The sequence below is a fragment of the Stigmatopora argus genome, chromosome 16, assembly GCF_051989625.1.
Source record: "Stigmatopora argus isolate UIUO_Sarg chromosome 16, RoL_Sarg_1.0, whole genome shotgun sequence".
Lineage (NCBI taxonomy): Eukaryota > Metazoa > Chordata > Actinopteri > Syngnathiformes > Syngnathidae > Stigmatopora > Stigmatopora argus.
The window spans coordinates 6,059,511-6,081,075 of NC_135402.1; the positions used below are offsets into that span (position 1 = coordinate 6,059,511).

General features: G+C 42.5%; 1 protein-coding gene across 1 annotated transcript in view; it reads right to left on the reverse strand.

Moving 5' to 3' along the window:
- Positions 1 to 21,565, reverse strand: part of adamts6 (ADAM metallopeptidase with thrombospondin type 1 motif, 6) — a 39,403-nt gene that overhangs the window by 14,969 nt on the left and 2,869 nt on the right. Inside the window, exons 4-12 of the mRNA XM_077623528.1 lie at positions 19,577 to 19,748; positions 18,504 to 18,697; positions 18,333 to 18,416; positions 17,077 to 17,225; positions 15,510 to 15,553; positions 11,933 to 12,038; positions 9,947 to 10,093; positions 4,762 to 4,903; positions 1,659 to 1,766 (exon numbers count right to left, since the gene is read on the reverse strand). Coding sequence (XP_077479654.1) covers positions 1,659 to 1,766; positions 4,762 to 4,903; positions 9,947 to 10,093; positions 11,933 to 12,038; positions 15,510 to 15,553; positions 17,077 to 17,225; positions 18,333 to 18,416; positions 18,504 to 18,697; positions 19,577 to 19,748 — 1,146 coding nt within the window. The remainder of the gene's footprint in view (positions 1 to 1,658; positions 1,767 to 4,761; positions 4,904 to 9,946; positions 10,094 to 11,932; positions 12,039 to 15,509; positions 15,554 to 17,076; positions 17,226 to 18,332; positions 18,417 to 18,503; positions 18,698 to 19,576; positions 19,749 to 21,565) is intronic.

Genomic DNA, 21,565 nt, shown 5'->3' on the forward strand with positions numbered 1-21,565 from the left:
GTGTTTCAAGGGGAGGAGGGAGCCAACAAAAGTACTAGTTAACTACTTAAATAAGGACATTAATGAACCTCCATGCCACCTCGTAGCTCTCTAAAGTATGGAGTAAAAAGCATTGATGTCAAAGTAGAAAGTTGTCCGAAAGTACAGTGTGATCTGGTATTAGGGTTCAACAATAAGAGAAAAAAATAGCGTAGTATTCTTGCAAGAAAAAAGTCGAAAGTAATAGTATGGGAAAGTAGTTCTCATAGTAATCATTATTTTCTGTTAAAATCAAGAATACTCAGGGCATCTTGTTAGCCATTGTTTTAGAAATGGTTTTACTTGTAAGGAAAACCTTAATACTCATGGCTCATCTACATCAAAATATAATCAAGAGTACAATCTCACAGGCCCCTGCTAAGGTAAAATAATAGAAGTATGTGGTAGCTAATTTACCTAAATTATTTCGGACTGCAAACATGCATAAAATGACTTTTTTTTTCCTCGTACTTAAATACAAAAACAAATATTTTTTTCTTGATAACTCCCATTGGGCGGAGGCTACATTTGGCCACTGTCCTCTTCCTTTGTCCCACACATCGTCGGGCAGATCTGGAAAAGCAGATTACGTTGCAAGCGAGAGGTTTGCATTGTACAACAACCTCCGGCAAGGTGAGAGCACACAAGAAGCTCAGTTCAGTGGGTCACTTTTTGTCTCCCTGACCATCACTCGCCCCCTTACTAAACACCCTCCCCCTCCCTCACATTGGCCCCTGCCCTCTCCCATTGGCCGGGCCTCTCTTCATTACACGGCGGGTGAGAAATGGCTGACAGTCGTGTTCCTTTGAAGCTCTCCCGGCCGGAGCAGACAGGCAACGGCGGGGCAGCCCTCCAAAAGTGCTCCAAAAGCGCTTCCAAAAGCCCCCCCGGCTCAACCTGGGGCCTCCCGTGTTGTCCGGGACCCTGTCCGCGGGCCCGGCCCTCAAAGGCTCCACTGAGCAAATGCTAATGGCCGCTGACAGCTGATGACACCCTTCCATTCTTCCCTTTTAGACCGCCGACCATCCCACCACAATGACGGGCGTAATCCGCGTTAAAACTGTCTCTCCCTAACCTGGCTGCTGCGGACAGGACGCTGGTGAAATGTTGACTTCCCAGTACAAAAAGCAGTTATTTGATTTAAGTGCGCACTTTGGCCAACTCTCTATGGAGATTAAAATTGACACGTTCTGATTTCCGCTTATTGACATATCGGCTCGCCATGTGGTGAGCCTGTGTTTTCAAAAATCCATCTCTGAGATTCTTAGCGTGGCCAAAATACACGGCAGTCGCACAGAAGTGAAGCCATGAAAAAAAACGCATTGGAAAACCGTCAGTGGAAGCTAATGTGTTAGGACTTTACATTTTTCTAACCTGATTGTTTTCCCCCAAGATTCCGATCCTCAGAAAGTACATTAATATCAAAATACTAATACAGATTAGTGCTGTACGATATACTGTAGAATAAATAAAAGTGGAAGGATCTTAAGTTGGGTCTTTCATCCTTTGATTTTTCTGGAAACATGCCTCAGAGAAAAATATTTGGACACCCCTGTGTTAGTGAGTGCGATGATAATGAACACATTTACCTAATAGAGCTGATTATTATTTATTGTAGTTCTGACCAAGAAGTGACTTACCCCTTTCTCAATGATCCCCGTCTGGCACAGCGTTCCTTCGGCGGCAGGAATACTGTTAGTGACGCAGCGGTTGCTTTTGCTAAGGCACCAGAGCTCTCTACACACTTCCTAGGAAAGACGGCAAAAGCAAGTTGGTCAGAACAAATCACAGACACTGCCCGACACAGTTCTGGGTTCGAGGGTTTAAATCTCATTACACTTGTATACTGACAATAAAAGCATTCAATTAAATAGTATTCAATCCCATCCCATGTCAGTGCTCACTGTGTGGACTTTGCATGTTCTCCCTGAGCTTGCTTGGCTTATCTCCGGGTACTCCGGTTTCCTCCCACATCCCAAAAACATGCAGGTTAGGCTGGTTAAACACTCAAAATTGCCCATAGGTATGAGTGCGAGCGTGAATGATTGTCGGTCTCATCGTGCCCTGTGATTGGCTGGTCACCGATTCAGGGTGTGGTAGTTAGATGAGATAGGCTCCTGCACCCCCCAACTCTTGTGAGGATAAGCAGCTCAGAAAATGAATAAAAAGTGGAATCTTAAGCTATTTGATTTCTGCAATCCCAGTTCGATCCAATGAACCCGGTCCGGTGTCCCTGGATGTCCTGAGCTAGTCGGCTCATAGGTCTGACTAACGATTGCTCACCTCGCCATCACGCCGGTTCGTGATGTCAAGGAAGCGCCATTCCCGGCGGAGCGATGGGCCTCCCAACGCTACGAGGTGACCTGCTGCCCCCGCCGAATATCTTTAGTCTTACTGAGTGTCTGGACAAACACGGGAGTGTTTATTCTAGAAGGCTTCGCTGTCTCGAACATAAGGGTGATACCCAAAAATTCTCTTCAGCTGCTACCAGTTGTCCCCCAGTCTTCAAACTTTTCAAGCAGCGCAACCTCTCAACCTCTCGAGTTGCAATTGTCAATTGTGAACATGTTATTTCTTACTTTTGAGAGGGAATAATGACTCCATGGTGGAATGTCACGGTTTTGAAAAACGCTGTTCATAAAATAGGGCCGTTGGTGAGCAAACTGTGTTATTAGAAAATCCAGAATCATTCTCAGTCTTGAACAAGGATTCCAAAACTCTTCTGCGCCAAACTTGTTTAATAGGCAAAATTTACTTCAGATATCAAGATGTTAAAAGATCAGTGTGACTTTCAAAGTTTGGGAAAGTCTGTTCCAAAATATTACAAAATAGTACTCAAAATGACACTCGTGACTCGTTTCAGTCAAGAATGGAATCTAGGCTTGGGTTGATACCTCTGTTCTAAATTCAGGAGAAGTCTGGACTCTTAATGAAAAGACAGTTTGGACATATAATTATCTTCTGGACTGGATTGTCCCACATTTTTATTCCCCTAAGAGAATCAAAGTACTCTCAGTTTGGGAATTCCAATTTGAGACCCTTAAGACAGGCCATGAAGGAAGTCATGACAGCACAACATGAAACTAACAATAACTTGAAAACACGTCCCCCCATCCCCGGGTTAAGTTTTGTGACGAAAACCCAGCAATTGGTCGACCGCTCTGCACTTCAAAGGCGTTTACAGTACAATCGTGCTCTGCAGAAGATTTGGCCCATGAAGATGAATTATGATCCGGTGAGCAGATTGTGACTCACAGGGTCAGTAAATATGCCAGGAACCCCCCCCGTCTCCCTCCAGATTAAACAAAGCGGTAAACTACCCTTCTCTGGTTGCAGCCACTTCCCGTTGCCAGCTGCTTTCAATAATCTGCCGCAGCCACTCATGTCCACTATCGCCGGTCCGTATGAAAGGCCCGTGGCCCGGCACCTAATCAATGCAGATATGGGCCTGATAGATTTACGTCAGGGGGAGAACAGGCCAGTGATAAAAAAAAAAAAAAGGTCGAGGGAGGGGGGTCGCCTTAGAACAGGGGTGTCAGACTCGGGTTGGTTCGCGTGTCGCGTTAACGTCAATTTGATTTCATGTGGGCCGGACCATTTTAGATATAATATTTAGATTTTTTTTAATAAATGGATTAAAAGAACTGGATTAAAAGCCCTGAATATTCAGTTTTTTATAGATCTAGAACAATGTTTATTTTAGCTTTTTTTATATTTTTTTTATATTTTACAAAATGATTTTTGAACTAAAAACACAGAAATTGATTAAAAAATTACAATTATTGATTTAAAAGGGGGGAAATCAGAAAATTTAATATACATCTATACTCTTCATTTTAATTTGATCCTAAAACAGAAAGTCGGCACTTTTGATTTACTTTCCTGGCCCACACAGAATGATGCGGCGGGACAGATTTGGCCCCCGGGCCGCCACTTTGACACATGTGCCTTTGACGAATCACGTGCGACAACGTGTCACTGTGTCTCATTGAAGTAGATTCGTAGAGTCAACCACTTTGTAAGCATAATGGTTTACTTTGGAGCCATGACCACATCATTCTTACAGCTTTTACTGCCAGTATCAATGCCATCATGGCCAACATCATCACCGCCCAATGGGATCATCGACTTCTGTCTATCGTCTCTTCAGAGGTGGCGAAAGAAAATCCCGACTGGCTCCTCTCGTCAGACAATAATTAAACAGTTACCCTCATCTTCCGAAAAAAGCCAACCCCCTTCTCTCAAACAGGAAATATAAACCTGAAGAGCCTATTAGCTCATTTCCCACAGGGACACACACACGTCTTCTGCACGAGCCCAAACACATTCATTCTGTCACAGACAATAATTGCCCAGCACTTTTCAAAAACTCTCCACGACTTTTCAAGGACTCTTATAAAAATTTCAAGCAAATGACCGCAGCTGCAAAGACGTCAAGACTTGCCTTTAGTCTGACTGCGGAGCGGAATATTCAGGCAGACTGATTGGCTTAGGTCCAGGAGTGGGCGGTCACTAAGGCTACTGTTAAATGACCACTATCACGTGTTTTTACAAACTAATTAAAGGATAGAATTGGGTCAAAGAGTATTAAAAAATAAATGCTCAAAACTGACACAGATCCAAAGCTATTGAAACCGTGCAATAAAAATATATTTTGTAACGGTGTGCCACTGCATAGATGAAACCGGTGCGATTTTAAGAGTTAACGCTCGAGATCTGATTGAACGGGTGCCGGTTTCTTACCCCATATTTGCACTGGCGCGAGGACGCCCCGTACTGGAAGCGGCACTGCTCGTCAGCATCGTACACCTGCCCCGGAGCCACTGTTGGGTACAGGAAGTCTCGTTTCAGAGGTTCATTGTCCAGACACGTCCCCCGACCTGAGCTGTCAAAAACACAAAGCTACAATAGGATTGTTTCTTGTACAAATAAACCTGAACCGTGTTTAGTTGCCCTCTCTTGCCTGCTATGAACCGGATTTACTGAATGTTTGTTTATGCTCCCAAAAAAGCAGCCGACCTTCCAAACAGGTCAAATGAAAGGCCACGAAGACCAGCATAGAGAGAAGGAGGCTTAACAAAAAAATAATAATAATATAAAAATGACGAAACCAAAGCATCTGAAAAAAATCAACGGCAGAACTGAGGCTAGTCACAAAATGGAATTATGCTATATATATATATATGATCTCTATAGACAAAAGTCAAATTGGATTGGACGCCTATCGCCGCCAATGGCAGTGAAACATGATAATTCAATGCTACCGTTCTAGTTGAATTTGAATTGATGTCTAGATTAATTTCAACTTTTGACCCTGAGTTGACAGAACACTGTTTAAGTGTTGAAACTAAAAAGTGCCACAGTCTGTAGGCTGAATTTAAGATACTTGTGCGGGCAATATTCATCGTTATTTGCTGCGGGGCAATAAAAACTGGCCTGCGAGATGTAGTTTGGACACCCCTGAAATAGAAGAACCTGTCCTGGTTATAGTAAGAGAGACCATTTGTAGCAGGAGGGAATGAAGTGGGTCAATGTGGGGTATAATGTTTAGTCTGCATGAGCGAGAGAAACAAGTGCCCACAAAGAGAACTCACTGGAAAAATAAATGACTTGTTGTTGGATTAGCATAGGTGTTTACTCTGGACCAACCCACTGAGCTTCTTCAGCGAGGAGCTAACATTAGACAATTATCCAATTAGGGTAAAATGGACCTTGTGTATTTCATTTGGAAAACCCTGTTTACAATAACACCATGTTCTTTCCAACTGTGGTGCAAGGCTTCCATCCCACTGCAAGAAGATCATTCAGGACTCTTTTAGAAATCTTTCCTGACTTTGACCAACAACATGAAGCCGTTTTCCACCTTTTTCGGCAATTAGGTGCCACAATTTGCCGTCTCTGGACAATTTAGTCCTAAAAACTGCTTCTTGCTGCCCAACTTAAAACTCCATTGAGTGTTTACGGCTCCGCGGGGCCAGACTCGTCTCGCGGGCTTCACGCATCCCGAACGCTGACTTCGAGTCGGCCCCAGTCGCGTAAACTCGGTACAAGGTCGATTGGTCGCCGGTCTTTTGGTCGTCGATCTTTTGGTCACCGGTCTTTTGGTCGCCCGTAAGGTTATTGATAATTACCGTTTAAATTGTTGCTCAAATTCCCTAAATACAAACTGTGAATTACAGTCGGGGCGACCAAAAGACAACGACCAAAAGACAGCGACCAAAAGACCGGCGACCAAAAGACCGGCGACCAATCGACTGCACACGGTAAACTCGGCCTGAACTCTGGCGCAGAGTGCGTACATCAAGCGTTTCTTAAAAAGCCAAACAAAGCGCTGCAAGAAAGTGAATGTAGGCCAACGCGATGGCCAAAGTTGTTTATTTGGCAGGAAGAGAAGCGTGTGTGTGAGATATCCAAAAGCTCTGTCTGGGGGAGGCGGGAAGGGTGGGAGAGGCAGGGTAATTGGAGTTTACGGACAAAACCCTTTTGTTGGAAACACCAAGGCATAAAAAACGAAATTAAAGTAGAAAGAAAAACCTGGCTAATGTCGAATGAGGTGTAACATAAGAGTAGACATGCAGGGGCTCGGATACCGGATTCCTTTGAGCGCACTAAGCGGCTCTTTGTTTGTCATCTCCATCCCGGGCACTGCTCGGCTCACGGCTTTCAGCCGGAAACATTTTGTGACAAGCGCGCACGCTATTATCCGCTTTCTTGGAGGGCCTCACGAGGGCATCTGCGAGCTAAACGTGAGCTCCTCTCCGTTTTGATTGATGAGTTCCAGTTTACAAGGCAGTATGGGAAGTGAAAGCAAAACTGGGGTGGCGATCAGAGTGTGATGTTTAACACCGGAGGGTTATTGGAAGTCAAGATGGAGACTTTTGGGAGTCAGGAATAAAAGTAGACATATAAATGTGTTCGGTCTTGTTAGTATAACACTGCCTTCAATAGTGGGCCCAAAAATGATTGGATTATTCAAAATCGGTTGAGAAATAAGATAGTTAGGACTTAATTTTAACGTCAAAGCATCGATTTTGATTGGAACTTTGCCCCTACCAACATTGCTATCCTTAGGCCATTTTGGTAGAAGCAATGAAAGGTCTTTTCATGATTTAGTCATGAACTAGTTCATCTCTAGTAGACGTCCAATCCATTTGAAGTGGGAGGATGGCAGTAAATGAACGTTTGTTTATTCACTATCAACCGTCCAACTTCCGCTATCGCTATCAATGGGTACACGGTCGATTGGTCGCCGGTCTTTTGATCGCCGATCTTTTGGTCGCCAGTCTTTAGGTCGCCCGCAAGGTAAGTGATAATTACCATTTAAATCGTTGCTCAAATTCCCTAAATACAAACTGCAAATTACTATTTAGTCATACTTAATGCCCTAGTAATTATTAAGCTAGAGAAAAGCTCCAAATTTCCCAATGAATTAAGGCAGTGCCTGGCACTCAAGTATGTAGTCGTTTATAATTAAAACAAATAATAAAGTATATATTTTTTAAATGTGCTATTGTTACGGACCGCGATGGGTAAAATGGTATCAGAGCAACATTAATCGCTCCATCTAGTTTTGAAGCTGAGACACCCAAAAATGTCGGCTGAACTCAACCTTCTTGTGCGAGCCATATTCAATTATATTGTGATCATTTTTACGGGTCAGTAAAAACGGCACGGTAGCTTGGAGACCCTGGCGTGTGAAACTCCATGTGAATAAATGGCCTCATTCCAACACTTTGGGCCAGGGTTCACAAGGACGGCGAGGACATTGTCTGGAAAGCCGCCCAGATGCTGAAACGCACAAGTCAATGGGTTTTCTATTCTGGCAGCCGGTAGCGCAAGGTCCGCTTCATAAATCACGTGCGGCGTAGCGCGGCTCACGAGCGCAGCAGGGCAACCGGTGCAGAGCAGCGAGGAGGTTCGAGGGTACGTCCTTCGCTGTCTACTACTTTGATGTAACGCCGCCCTGCCGTCTAAGCGGGAACGCAGAGAGCCTACCCTTGCTTGAACCTCGGATGACATCCCTCTAAACTCAAAGGCTTTACAATTGCCGTTAAATGTTTTCGCCGGCGCGGTTTGTCCGGGCAGACAGTCGCCTAGGTGGACGTTTGCGTGCCGGCAAAAAGAGGCGACGCAGCAAGAAGTCTGCAGGACTTGGAAAGGGTCCTGAAGCGTACTACCAAGGACGTATAAAAAGTTTTAATCACCAAGTCCTAACATTTTACAGCACCGTTCAACACTACTATCGGTATCAGTGTGCCATTAGTCAATACCGTCTTACGTAGTCTGAGGACGTTTTATATTTACTTTTAATATTCCGTGCACGCAACCGGTATTAAAATTTAGATGCTAAATGAATGAATGAACAATTGGCTCTTTATGGCAATGCTGTCTTAAGTTGAGACCTAAGGCCTTTAACCCTTGAATGGTCATTTAAAAAAGTTGAACCATAGAGAGTGGCTGCAAATGCTCACGTTTCAGTGCAATTGAAACATCAAAGACACTTGAGTTATGAATGAGCTCAACTCAATCATCGCTTAAACGTTTATCAAAAGAGAATTTCAAGTGATGAAACCACTGGTGAAGCACTTAGAATTTCTGAAATGGAATGTGTCTTAGAAACAATCAAAGACACAAACAATTGAAATGATCCAAACAGACATTTAACTCAATTGCGATGGCATATTCATAATTTATCTCCAGTTGTGAATGCTCATATTTCAGTGGCATTCATTCGCCCGACATTGACTACTACATATTAAACTGCCATATTAACATTACATTTAAAAGAGAATGCTGACTGTGTTGCTGGGGTGCTGGAGCCTATCCCATTTAACTGTGAAGCAATACTCCATTTAATATTTTTATACTGTCATTGACGGATGATTCACTCCGAGAAAAAAAAATGCCCAGAAAACTAACAATTGCCAGACCTAAATGTGTCGGGGGGGGGGGGGGGGTTGTGATGACTTTGACCGAGACGGCTTTTTACTGAGGCCGTCTCCAAAGTGGAGGTTCTGGTCAGGGAAGGAGCCATGACGTGCGAGGAGCGACCGGGCCAGGAGCTCCCCGTCAGGATGGCGGGTATCTGCTTTCTGCCAGACGCTGAAGGCCGACTCCAGATGTTTTGTCTGGCTTCGTCTGACTTGGGGCCCGGTGCGCGTTTTTCACCGTGCCAGGCTGGCAGCCAGAGGGGCCTCATTCCGACAAATATCCAGGCTAGGTTTTTCTTTTTTCAATTCTTTTGTGCAAGCTACTTGAGCATTTATTTGATATCCTTGATGTTGATGTTTTTCTATTATGCTCTTTGACCTCACTAGAAATACCATTCAGCATCCCAATAAAATGACTAGAATCTGCTAGTAAAAGACTGTTTCATACATTTCCTACACATATTCAACTGGCGTTAGGTCGTTAGAAGAGCCCCAATACATCATAAAAATGCAGGCATAGGTATCAACTAGGGTACAAGGTCGATTGGTCGCCGGTCTTTTGGTCGCCGGTCTTTTGGTCGCCGATCTTTTGGTCGCCCGGAAGGTTATTGATAATTACCATTTAAATCGTTGCTCAAATTCCCTAAATACAAACTGCGAACTACTATTTAGTCATACTTAATGCCCTAGTAATTAGATTTAGTTTTGTCGTTCCGAAAAAGAAAACTAATGTGTATTTTTTTTTATTATTCTGTGTTGTTGAATGTGTTCGTTTAGGAGTCAGATTTTAGAGACTATACTTGAAATAGTGGATAAATGTATATGCTAAACGGTAATACCAGGCATATAAAGGGAAAACTGAAAATTAACGTATATAATTTTGTGTGTAGCAATTTAGTAAGATGGGGAAGAAACGTATGTTTTACATGAGAAGTATCGGCAAGTGAATTTATAAGGCTGACAAAAATCTGCTCATTTTGAGGCGAACAGCCACTTACTCGAGAAAACTGGTGATGTAGTCTTTGCTGCATGCCGACCACGAGAAAGGGTTGGTGTTGGCCGTGATGTGCGCCGCCATCAGCTTGGGCGTCTCGTGGCCTTTGGTGCCGCACGAGTTGCCGATGCCGTCGTGGTTCATGCCGAAGCTGCCAGTGGAAAAAAAAGCAGAGATGGTTGAGTTTGCGACCAAAAGTAAAGACGACTCTCCCCAGGCTCTTAAAACAGCTGTGTGGAGCACAGCCCAGGGTCAAGGGTCAAACCCTGTCTGGAGCTCGGCAGGAATGGAAAAAAAAGTTCTAATCACCACTGTGATGCCTGCGTGTCAATCAGCGCACGGCAGGCCTGAGCAGGCCACCCGGGAAGCTGGGAATTAGGACCTTGTTTTTTTAAAGACTTTTTATTGGGTCTGCCCATCTCAACTAAATTTCACATGTCTAAAAAAATACAAGTTTCTAATTGAATTGAAATTCTGAAGTGGATTTGCAGGCCAAAGTCAAAAACAAAATGGTTGCTTGATAGTTTTTAGGCATGTTTTGTAGAAACCTTTTGTGGGTCTAATCACAATGGGCAGATCTTGTAAATTTCAGCAATTTAAGTGGAGCGAGTTTTAGTGGATGAATTCTTTTTGTAATTCGCGAGGTCAATGGTGAATAAAAATAGCTGCCTCAATCCTAGAATGCTGGATTTTCAGTGGTTTTGGGGCACTAATCTGCACATTTCTGCAGTCTAAGTGGAACTGGGTTTTGGGGGATGAAATATTTTTCAAATTCTGGAGGTCCTTGGAGACTCATAAAGGCTGCTTCAAATCAAAATACCAGAGTTCCATGAGACGTATTTGAGGGGTTTACTAATGATGAATATACCTGCCAAATTTCACGTTGCCAAGTGAACATGGCATCGGGCATATTGTTTCATTTATCGTTTCAATTCGGGAGGCAGTTAATGAGTGAAAATGCCAAATTTCCGTTTGTGGCAAATGGCTTGATTGACTTTTTTGATCGGTGTTGTTAGGTCAACTCTTGACAGACAAGCCTAGCAAATTTCTATCACTCAAGTAAAACTGGCTGCGAAGTTATGGGGCTAACTTAGAAGGCTTATTATTTGCTTCCCGGGCAGGCGTTCAGTTTTGCTTCCCAACTTTGAAAGAAAGAAAAAAAAACGTTCAAATTCTGACTCCAAAGTTCTAATCACCACTGTGACGCCTGTCTGTCAATCAGCGCCGGCAGGTCTGAGCGAGCCGCCAGGAAGGTTGGAAAGAAAGGAGGGAGGGAGGTTAAGCGAGGGCGGGAATCCTTTGGATCAATTACCGGAGAGTTCCCGGGCTGGAGAGTTTGAAAACTAATCATCTTAACAATCAATTTAAACTTTTCCTTGCGGGCCCCGGGAGCACAAATCAGCTCTAATGTATTTAACAAACCCGACCGCATCGCGCCGTCTCAAGCTGTTTTTCTAGCGCGGGCCGTGTATGTGACATTTTAGAACGCTCTGGAAATAAATCAGAGCCGGCCGCGCTGTTATTTCTTATACATCTTCTGCAGGCTTGGACTATTTTTACAACAGACCTCCTCGCAATAGAAGCAGACACGAGACATAATAAAAGGAAATGGCCATCTTGCTCAACTCTCCGGGGACGCTAATACATCATCATTATTGCGCGTTGGAGTCGCGAGCCAGAGGTATGCACGCGCGACACACGCTGGACTCGGAGCTCGCGCCAAGTCCCGACGCATGCGGCCCGGGAGGAGGCGGAACGGCTTAAAAGGTGATCGGGGGCTCACGTGACGGAAATGGAGCCCAACGGCGAGGCGGATGAGGCGTTGGGGAAAAGAATGGGGGTTTTTCATCCCAATGGCTCCATTTTTTAGATTTGGAAATGGAGGAAAAAAGTCCTGTTCACTTCAATCAATCATTTTCTCTGTAGAACGGATTCCATTTTCATGGCAGCCAATGAGTTTCCCCCCTTTTATATGTTTGTCGGGACTCACTTGTGGCCGATCTCATGCGCGATGGTGAAAGCCGAGCCAAGGCCGATGTCTTCGTTGATGCTGCAGCTCCGCTCTGGCTCGCACATTCCTGCCACCGAGGCCAAGCCTGGACAAAAAAAAATTGCAAAAACCACAGCATTAGTCAAACACAAGGACACTCATTAGAGTATTTTGCTATATGACTGAAATCTTAAACAGAAAATGCAGAAGTGAAACAAATAGAAAATAATTAAAATGAATTACAATACAATTTTAAATATTTTCAAAATTAAAGGAGGGGGGCTGTTTAAAAATATGTCACATTTTTTATACTTACTTTTATTTGTTCAAATTTAAATCAATTTATTTGTAACTTGAGGATTTGTCATTTTCAGTTGTATTTTTCTCTTTACTAGATATTTTATTTTTTCAATCAATTTTGCACGGTTATTTTTTCACTGCTTCAAGTCTATTTGTTCATTCGCTGCCACCCTTCCGCTTCAAATGGATTAGACGTCTACTACTGATAAACCCATTTGCTTAAGTATGATTGGGCGCCACGGTATTTGACGTCTAGCACCGGAGAAAGTGTAAAATGCCAGTTCAGGCACCAAGGACTGCATTATGTATCAATAGAATAGCAACAGAATTTATAAAAGTCTCAAATTCTCGCATTTTGTTGCTCACGAGAGCAAAACAAAGACTCAAGATTGCCTTACGGCCGCTGAATAGCATCAAGCCGGAGCTTTACGTTGACCAAATCGGCAGGCAAGAAAGGAAACGTAGCGTCCGCCGCGCCCGAAAATATGTCCCCTTAGATGTTTTCCTCATTTGGGGGCTGGTGAAATAGAGGAGAAAATGGGAGAAGCTGGTATAAACTTTCAGCCTCCCCTGCAATCCAGGTGTCGCCAAGCCTTTCTTCCCAAAAAGCACCAGAGGTCAGATAGGGAGACTAGAGGCAATTCTTCACAGATTACATCTACAGGTGAGTGCAGACTGGATCGGATGACAGCACAAAGCAGGTGTGTGTGTGTGTGTGTGTGTGTGTGTGTGTGTGTGTGTGTGGGTGACTGTTGGGGGATGGGCCGCGACAGGAGTGCTGCTTAAGTTTGGGTTGCACTGCAAATGGGATTTTTAATGGGAGCCAATGAGCTGAAGAGACAGATGATCTTATAACAATGACCTTTAATTGCTCAAAATATTTACTTTTTAAGAAGCCACTCATTTATGGTCATACTGAAGGCGTGGTCACTTTATTTTTGGTCATTTAAAAAATATATGTTAAACATTATCATATTTTTTTTTCAATATCATTTAATTTTTGGTGGTTCACTTGCCTTACGAGGATGTGCGATACGGATGATGAAGGAATTAATGAATCATTTCGTTTTAAATACAGTTATAAATTAATACACTCCTGGTCAAAAGTTTCTCATTCATCTGAATTGGAAAATTCTCAAAATATTATAACCGTGGGTTTACAATAAACACTAAATGAATAAATAAAATGATAGATAAATATTTTCTTAAACTATAAACCTGTGCACATTTATTCAAAAAAAATATTTTTGAACACTGATGCAAAATAATGCAAACAAAAGTGAAATACTAATTCACTTGCATTTATTAGCTATGTGCTTGCTATTTAACTGTTTTATCTTACTTAACCATATCATATTTGACACATGAATTTTGAGCAATGTGATTTTTCCCCACTGATAAAATGTGTTACAAATTTATTTGTAATCTTTTTATTCCGAGGGTCTAATAAGGGCTTGTGATTGTGAATTTTGCTCTCAATTAGTTAGAGGTTTGGATTTTAAATCGCTGGTTGCTGATTTTCTGCTCACAGCTGATTGCACTGGGCAGTAATTCTGTTCCAGCCGAGCAGAAATTTCCTAACGTCATCAGAACTGAAAATCATAAGCGTTCTGGTGCGCGTTGACATCTCAAGCACTGTTGCTAACACACGTCTGCATTGCCTCCAATACATGGAAGGAATTCAGAACATCTTTCTCTCTCTGTCTGTCATCCGTGCTTGAAATATGAAGACCATCTCGACAGATCCCGGTGTTCTGCCAAATTGCAGCCTCCAAAAACCACCGGCCGGATAAATCAACGCTGTGACGAAACCGTACGCAATTCTGCGAAACGGCGGAAATATTCCTGCCGGTGCTTTCCAGGAGTTTTGGGGGCACGAACGGTAACTGCGAAAGAGAACGCCGCCGATTATTCTTGCTTCTAATGTTCACGTATTAATAAACTCTTTTCATTCACCGAAAACATAGTGGTCAAACACAAGGCTTGCGGACTAGATTTGGCCCGTCGCGTCATTTTGCGTGGCCAGCCAAAGTATGTTAAGTAAGTTAAATGTTAAAGTAAAACTTCTATGCGAGATAGAAAACTTTGTTTCTTGTAAGAAAATGTCTAATTTTACTCATTTTTGGGGGGAGGAGTGTTTTTTTAATGGGAAAAAACGTGATGACTTAAAAAGCCATTAATAAACATTGAATAAAAACGACAAATCAAATGAGCAATGGAAATAAGTGAAAAAATTGGTAATCAATTGATCGTCAACACATCAAAGATGAGTTTCAGCTATCCCGACCCAAATTTTCGCAAGGCCTGTCGTACACTAAACGTTCATCCATATTGACATTCTCAAGCGACGATGCCAGATCTTTGTTTGTTTTTTCTTTTTCCGACGCGGCAATCTCTTTAAACTGAACCCCACCATCCCAAGTAGTTGACACCGGAGGGTCCGAAAAGGAAGCGACACCTGCGGCGTTGGGTTTGCGCGAGCTCCCCCCTGCTGCGCCTTGGCTAAGAGCGTCACGGCTTTTGTATCCTCTTTGCTAAGAGGCTAAACAAGAATAGACTCGCAAATCGCGATGGGCCGAAAGGGAAGGAGGCGAGCCTGAAGGTGAGGAAAGAAGATGGGGGAGGGAGGGAGGGAGAGAGGGTGGCTACTCTGCGATTAGTTGAAGAATGCGCGTGTGAGTTGTTTTCTTTACGCTGACGCGAACTGCGTACTATCTCCGGGCTCGGTGATTAAACCGCGACCCCAAAAGGGCAGAGATGTGGCCCTGGAGCGTGATCCCTGGGATGAGGTTTGGGGGTGGGGATCGGCGGCGGCGGTGGCGGGGCAGACAATGAGGAAGCCCGGCAGATGCCGTAGCAATTAAAGCCACCGGGGGAATGTGACGAATGCGGTCAATCTGTCAAAGCGCTCCCTTAAGTCACAATATTACCTCCGAGATATACTGTGCTGCCTGCGGGGCCTTGTGCAGATAAGATGGCGAGAGGAGGTGGGAGGAAACGGGAGGAGACGGGAGGTATTTGTCGCAGAGCGGTGGAGAGGGGGGGCGGGGCATTTTTTGCATCGGATCCCTTCCCGATATCAGATCTGACTCTGCCTTCAAATGTCCTTTTGCATGTCTTCCTTTCCTTACTTGGGAAGTTGCCTTCCACGCTAACCACAAAAGATATTTTGGACAGGAAGGGCTGGCAGCGAATATTTTCGGTAATTGAAAGAATGGCATAGATGGTTCCATGATTTTCCCCATCCTTTTGCATTGAGAGCAACCGGTGAACTCACCTAACGTTCCACAGGGTTTGTTCTTGTAGGTACAGATGTCATACCTAAAATTAAAAAGCAAACAAGGCACAATATGAGATGTACGCAATTGTCGTGCCGACTTGGTTGACCGCCCTACCGCACGAAGGTGGGCCAAGATACGGCCTGACCCGGCCGTTGACCGCTCCGACTCGCGTGCCGCTAATCCAATAGAGCGCAGCCGAGGGAGGCCGCGTGCATCTTACGCCGGCTACGAATGATCCAATCGTAGCTAAAGCTTTTAATCTATTAAAACCAAGGGCACGGCAAATTTGATTTGGCTTTGTCGACCGCACCCCCTCTGCAAGCCCGGGTTCCTTGTTTCTTGAACTAAGCGCAGCGCAGGTTCCCTAAGCTTCTAACCTGCCTGGCAAATTAATTGCAAAGCCGGTTATCTTCTACGGGAGGACGTATATATGGACAACGAAAAATTGGGAAAAGTTGCCGGATTTATACCATTAAAAAGGTTTACTAACATATTAACATTGAACTACAATTAAAAAACAACAACTATGTAGTCGAACTATTGTTTTACAGCAAACAACTTTAAGTTCAGTCGGAGTAAAATTACTTCAGTCTCTTCAATAGCTCGCTAGTCAGCACGCTTGACTGCCAACATGACTGTGGGTTTGAATCCCGGTCGGTCATAAAGGGGGACAACGGGAATAGGAGTGCAGTAACTTCACCACCATAAAGAGCAGTTACATACAAATGACTGTAAAACAGGTGTTCAAACTACAGCTCGGGGGCAAATTGTGGCCCGCTGCCCAGTTTTATCTTGGTGGTTGAACGTGAAGCTTGACTTCATTCTACATTCAGTTTTAACACTATTTGAACATTGCCTCCATTAGTTCAAGGGTCAAAAGAACTGGATATTTTTTGTGGTTTCAGTAGATAAAAATATAAATAAATATGTTGCATTAACGTTAATCCTCTGGAATTATTTTTAATCACTCTCATTGACAGAGATCAAATCCATTTGAACTGGTAAAATTGAAATGGATCAATCATAATTGGGTCAAAATTGATTGATCTATTGCCACTTACTATGTTTTTACCCAATTAAAAACCCTTTCAACATCCCTTGATTTTGTTCACACCCTTGATTAAAAAAAAATTGCAACATTACATTTTTTTCAGTTTGAAAAAATCTATAAGATTCACAGTTACTGAAGCAAAGTCCCGTGTATTTTAGTTCTTATTTGAGCAATACTATTCTGTTATTTTGAAAATTCAACATCGACCAATGCGGTCGTCCGCTAGTAGGAAACCAAAAGTCATCCAGGATTAAATCTGCAGGGCGTCAACTAGCGAGAGCGCTCCGATGACAGAAAGCGAAGACACTCTTCTTGAAACGGAATCAGTGAGCAAACACTTGAGTTGCTATAGTTTGCCAGGCCAAACAGTCGTGACAACAATGGCGCAGATAAACGCGAGCAAAGTTTTTGGCTCTCGCCGCGTGACAAAGCGCAGAGCGCCGTCCGTCTATTTTCATCTTTATTGGCGTAATAACTGCGAGCGCACCTGAAAAGCTGAGAATTGTCCTCACCGTGTGATGAGCACAGCGTTGTCGTGGTGGGCCATCCCGTTCTCGGGAATACTGTTTCCCCCATCGCCGTGGTGGGACAAGATGGACTTTTGCCATTTGCAGAAGCTGTCCAGAGATTTGTCAGCGTGATGGTTAATCTCCAAGTTGGGCTGCGGGAAGGATGCAAAGGTGAGATTGGAAAGGGACTCAATCCTACCTGACAAACCTTACGTTAAAAAATAAGCATAGGTACAAGTGATCGGAAATTGAGGGTCAAATTTCGGTTGAAAAGATCGGATTTTTAAGATTTTTTTTTTTTTAATCTTAACATTTTTACGGACTATGAAGTAACAAGTGCATCATTTTTTTGGGATTAAAAGCCGTTAGTCTATTCCTTGTCTTTGAACCCTGTGTTTTATAGTCGCGGCTTATATGTGGATTTTTGCAAGCTAATGAGCTGTATGTCTTCAAAGTGATTAAGTCCTGAGCTAAGCTAATGTTCTAATGCGGTATAATGGCATTGAGTGTCCATCCACGCAATTTTCCTCCCGTTTCACAAAGGTTTTAAGCACGGTCTCACCAAGCTACTATAGTAATTATTTTACATTTAAAAGCAGATGTAGTATTATTATTGTTAGAATATATAAAACGATAGGCCTTTTCTTAACCGTGTGGCTTTGGATCTTTACAAACTGATGAGCTGTATGTCATGAGTAGGGGTGTCACAAGTATTCAAATGTACTGATACTGAAATGCTTTATGCTTTATTGATTATTGATACTCGGTTATATGTTTTTGCACAAGCAGAAATATGGTGTCTCATGGAATATTTGATTTTGCACTACTCTTTTGCATTTTTTTCTTCGTATCTCTTTACCTGCTATTGACATTTTTAGACAATACATTCGAATTGGAAGACAGCTCAAATGTATTGTAACTATTGTGGATGAAGTCATTTAAATAGTTTTAATTTATTAAAAGTTACGTGATTGAAGTATCTATCATTGTTTAGAGTATTTCGGGTTTCTTATTTACGCGGCATCAAAGTATCGAGTATTTGTTTTAATATCGGCAGTGAGTTGAAAAAGTTAGTATTGTGACATCACTATTTTTTAGGTGTGTATATCCCTGAAGCCTACATATAAATATGCTGTAATGCTACACGGGATATGTATAGTTGTATATTTTTCAAAAAATGTGGTATTGATACAGTATCAAAAAAGCTTGTATGCCAATAACAAAATATCCGAAAAAAAACATTGCTATTTTTCCCTCACCTGATCTTCGGTCAGGACGATGAGCCGCGTCACGATAATGTTCACAACATTTCCTAGACTGGCATCGCGGTAAAGTTTGGCAACCTGACCTCCAGAAAAGAAGAAAAGACACAAAGTCAGACAAATGGCGTCCACCGGGGGCGCCTTCCGAGAAAGCGGGATCAAACTTACAATATTCATGACGGACAGAATGTAGTGCTCGATGTCTTTGCGGCCGTGGTAGCCCACCATCATCTTGTCAGCCACCACCAAGGTCTCCACGAAACGCTCAGTGCTGACGGAACGCCGCGTTCGGCGCGTGCCGTCGCGGCCCGCTGGGGCTGCCGACGCTCGTATTGGGGGGAGGGTGTTGTTTGTGCCTGGGTCTGTCAACCACGGCAAACATTTCCATTTAAAAAGAACATTCAAAGCTATTCAGTGGGTCTCAGTGATAAATAAAACGCGTAGGAGTCTGGCCCTTTGAACCCGGTGGCTCTCGCCATTTGCTTTATGACCCAGATGCTCTGAGAATAAGCGTTAAGATCATACGTGTCGAGGCACGCCGGCTTCCTGCCGATGACACTTTTTCGCCTGTTCTTATAAGACCCTGTCCCGAAAATACCTCAATATCCAACTGGTTCTCCTTTCTTTTCCTTTTTTTCTAATGTCTTGATATAGATTCGGGGATCTCACATTTCATTATTTGAATTATTAAATGGATAGAACGTCTAACATTCGCAGCCAATGAGGTAATAGTTTAGAGGAGAGGTAATTAAACCTGCTTAACCTTTTTAGGATCGGACGGTGGTCACAACAGTGGACATTTATTAAAAAAGGATCATTCAGAGTATGTGTTGTGGTAGTTAGTATGATTTTATACATTAAGAACGCCAATACACGTCCAATCGATTTGATCTGGTAGAGGCTGGATGCGATATTTCAATCAATGAGAATCAAATAAGGTCACAAAACAAAAAAAATCCAGAGTGAAAGATGAATTGATGTCTCTATTCTATAAATTTCTCACGTGTTTTTAAAATAAGTTGTTTTAAGTTTAACATTTATTTAGTTTACACATGGTTATTTATATTTTGTATTTGAATTTAAAGCTATTCATACAATACTAGATGTTTTCCTATAAAAAAAAATCGATCTTTACTTAAAATCATTTTTACTATATATTTGTTAATGACATAATTTGTGCATAAAAGGGTTAAGAAGCTAGTTTTAGGAACCTCTTTGAGAAACCACGACGGTGTACCCACCTGAAATGCCGCAGCTTAACTCCAGGCTGTGTCCATGCGACGACGGTATGGCGGATATTTTATAAATAACGTGTTGTTGTGCTTCCTCCAAGTTCCAGTTTCCAGATGGGGAGGATACGTTCTTTAGCGGCTCGATTAAATACTGCTCATCTTCCGTTGTGATGACGCCGTGCTTTTCAGGGGAAAAGATCAAAGACACAAAGCCAAGACGTTACAACTAAAAACTAGAATTTTTTTCACATTGGCTACATTGAAATGCATATTCAAGTGAGATGGATTGAATTTTAAGGTTTAGGATTTTCAATCTTCTGAAATATTATAGTGGCCATGGAGTAAATTTGACCCCAAAATAATGATGACATTTACGTTTTTAACAATAGCTGCCGCAACCAAGTCTGCAATTATTGTTTATTGTTTTTTAAATATAAGCAGGCTACCTATTGTTGAGCTGAAGTGAATTCATTTATCGTTGAAATAATACGAATGACTATAAATTCTTCTTTGCTGTGACTTTTTTTGCTTGTCTGAGGCATTTTTGTACTAATTTAAATTATACTCCAAAATGATTTATTGTCAAGAAAATATGTTTGATTGGCTTAAAAATTGTGAGGTGTTCCTTAAAAAAATGACTCTCTTGTAAGAGTGACTCGTTCAAATAGCATTCGGTCACCCATATCTGTTATTTTTGTATCTACTCCAAGCCACAAAGAGACGCTAAGCCAAACATTTGGTATTTAAATACGTAATCCTTTAGCAGCCAGTCAAACAAGCAATTAGAGCAAGGACTAGCATTCAAACAATTACCCTAAAGCACCTCTTTGAGTAGACAAAAGTGTCTTGGCACTGTGAAAATATAAACCATATTTTATTTGCGTCTTTTCAAGAGTGAGTCAAGGTTTTCCAATTGTACAGACATCTGATTGCATTAAAGTGCACTCTCACTTTTGACCATTTTTGGTGTTGTGAGTAGGGGGTGAGGGGTTAAACACTAATTCAATTTATGATGCTGCATCTAGATACTGCCAACACTTTTGGCTACGGGGCTAATACATGTTCGCCTGTGTGATAGGCGTCCAATCCTGTGGCTTTTTTTCATCCTTCTGCGGTGAATTTCATTGCTTTTTTTTATCAGTAGTAGTCGTCTAGTCTTTGCACTCTGACATCGTATTCAAACAAACAGTTGCTTCCTGCTTACGTCTCCAGCTCTGCCTCTTTCTCCTGATTGGCTCGGTTATCAGATGGCCAACAATTGGTTAGAGAATTGAGGTTGTCAAGAAGTTACTGTATTTTGAATGAATGAATCGGCTATGAGCGTCAATGGCGGACAATGAGTTAAAGTGATTTTCCTTGTGAAAATTGGAACGTCTTGGCCGTAGGCTCCTTTTTAGAAGAATCAATGGGTGACGTTTAAGATTTAACAAGCGTGAAAGGGATGTCCGATTTGGTATTCTTCCGGCAGCACTACAATAGCGCTTGTCATGGGTCGCTTCGCCTAAACGCTTGGACGACCAGCACCCGCTAGGCAAAAACCAAGGCTTTTTTTGTCTTTTTATAATTAAGCGTGACGCCTTAGTATTCGGCGTGAGGGTTCTCCTTGGCACCGTCAGTCAACAGAGCAAAACAGAGCCGTTGAAAAGCCAATTATTTCAATTAGGGGTAAGAAAATATGTTGATATGGTGATCTCTTAACGATACTTTGGTAGGTTATCGATATTCTCCCAGCAAGAATCGATATTTCGTTTTAAAAAAGGAACCTGGCAAGATTTTGCAGAACAAGATTCCATGTTAACTCATTGGCTGCCATTGGTAGTGATAGATGTCCAATCAGTTTGAAATGGGAATGAATTAACATTCCAACTGAAATGGATTGGACGCCTAATACTGAAAACCTATTAAACCTATTAAATTAAGCGTGACGCCTTTAACTCGTTTAAATCCACAGCAGAAGAATGAAAACAGCTTGTTTTTCCTGTTTCAGTCATACTGTAA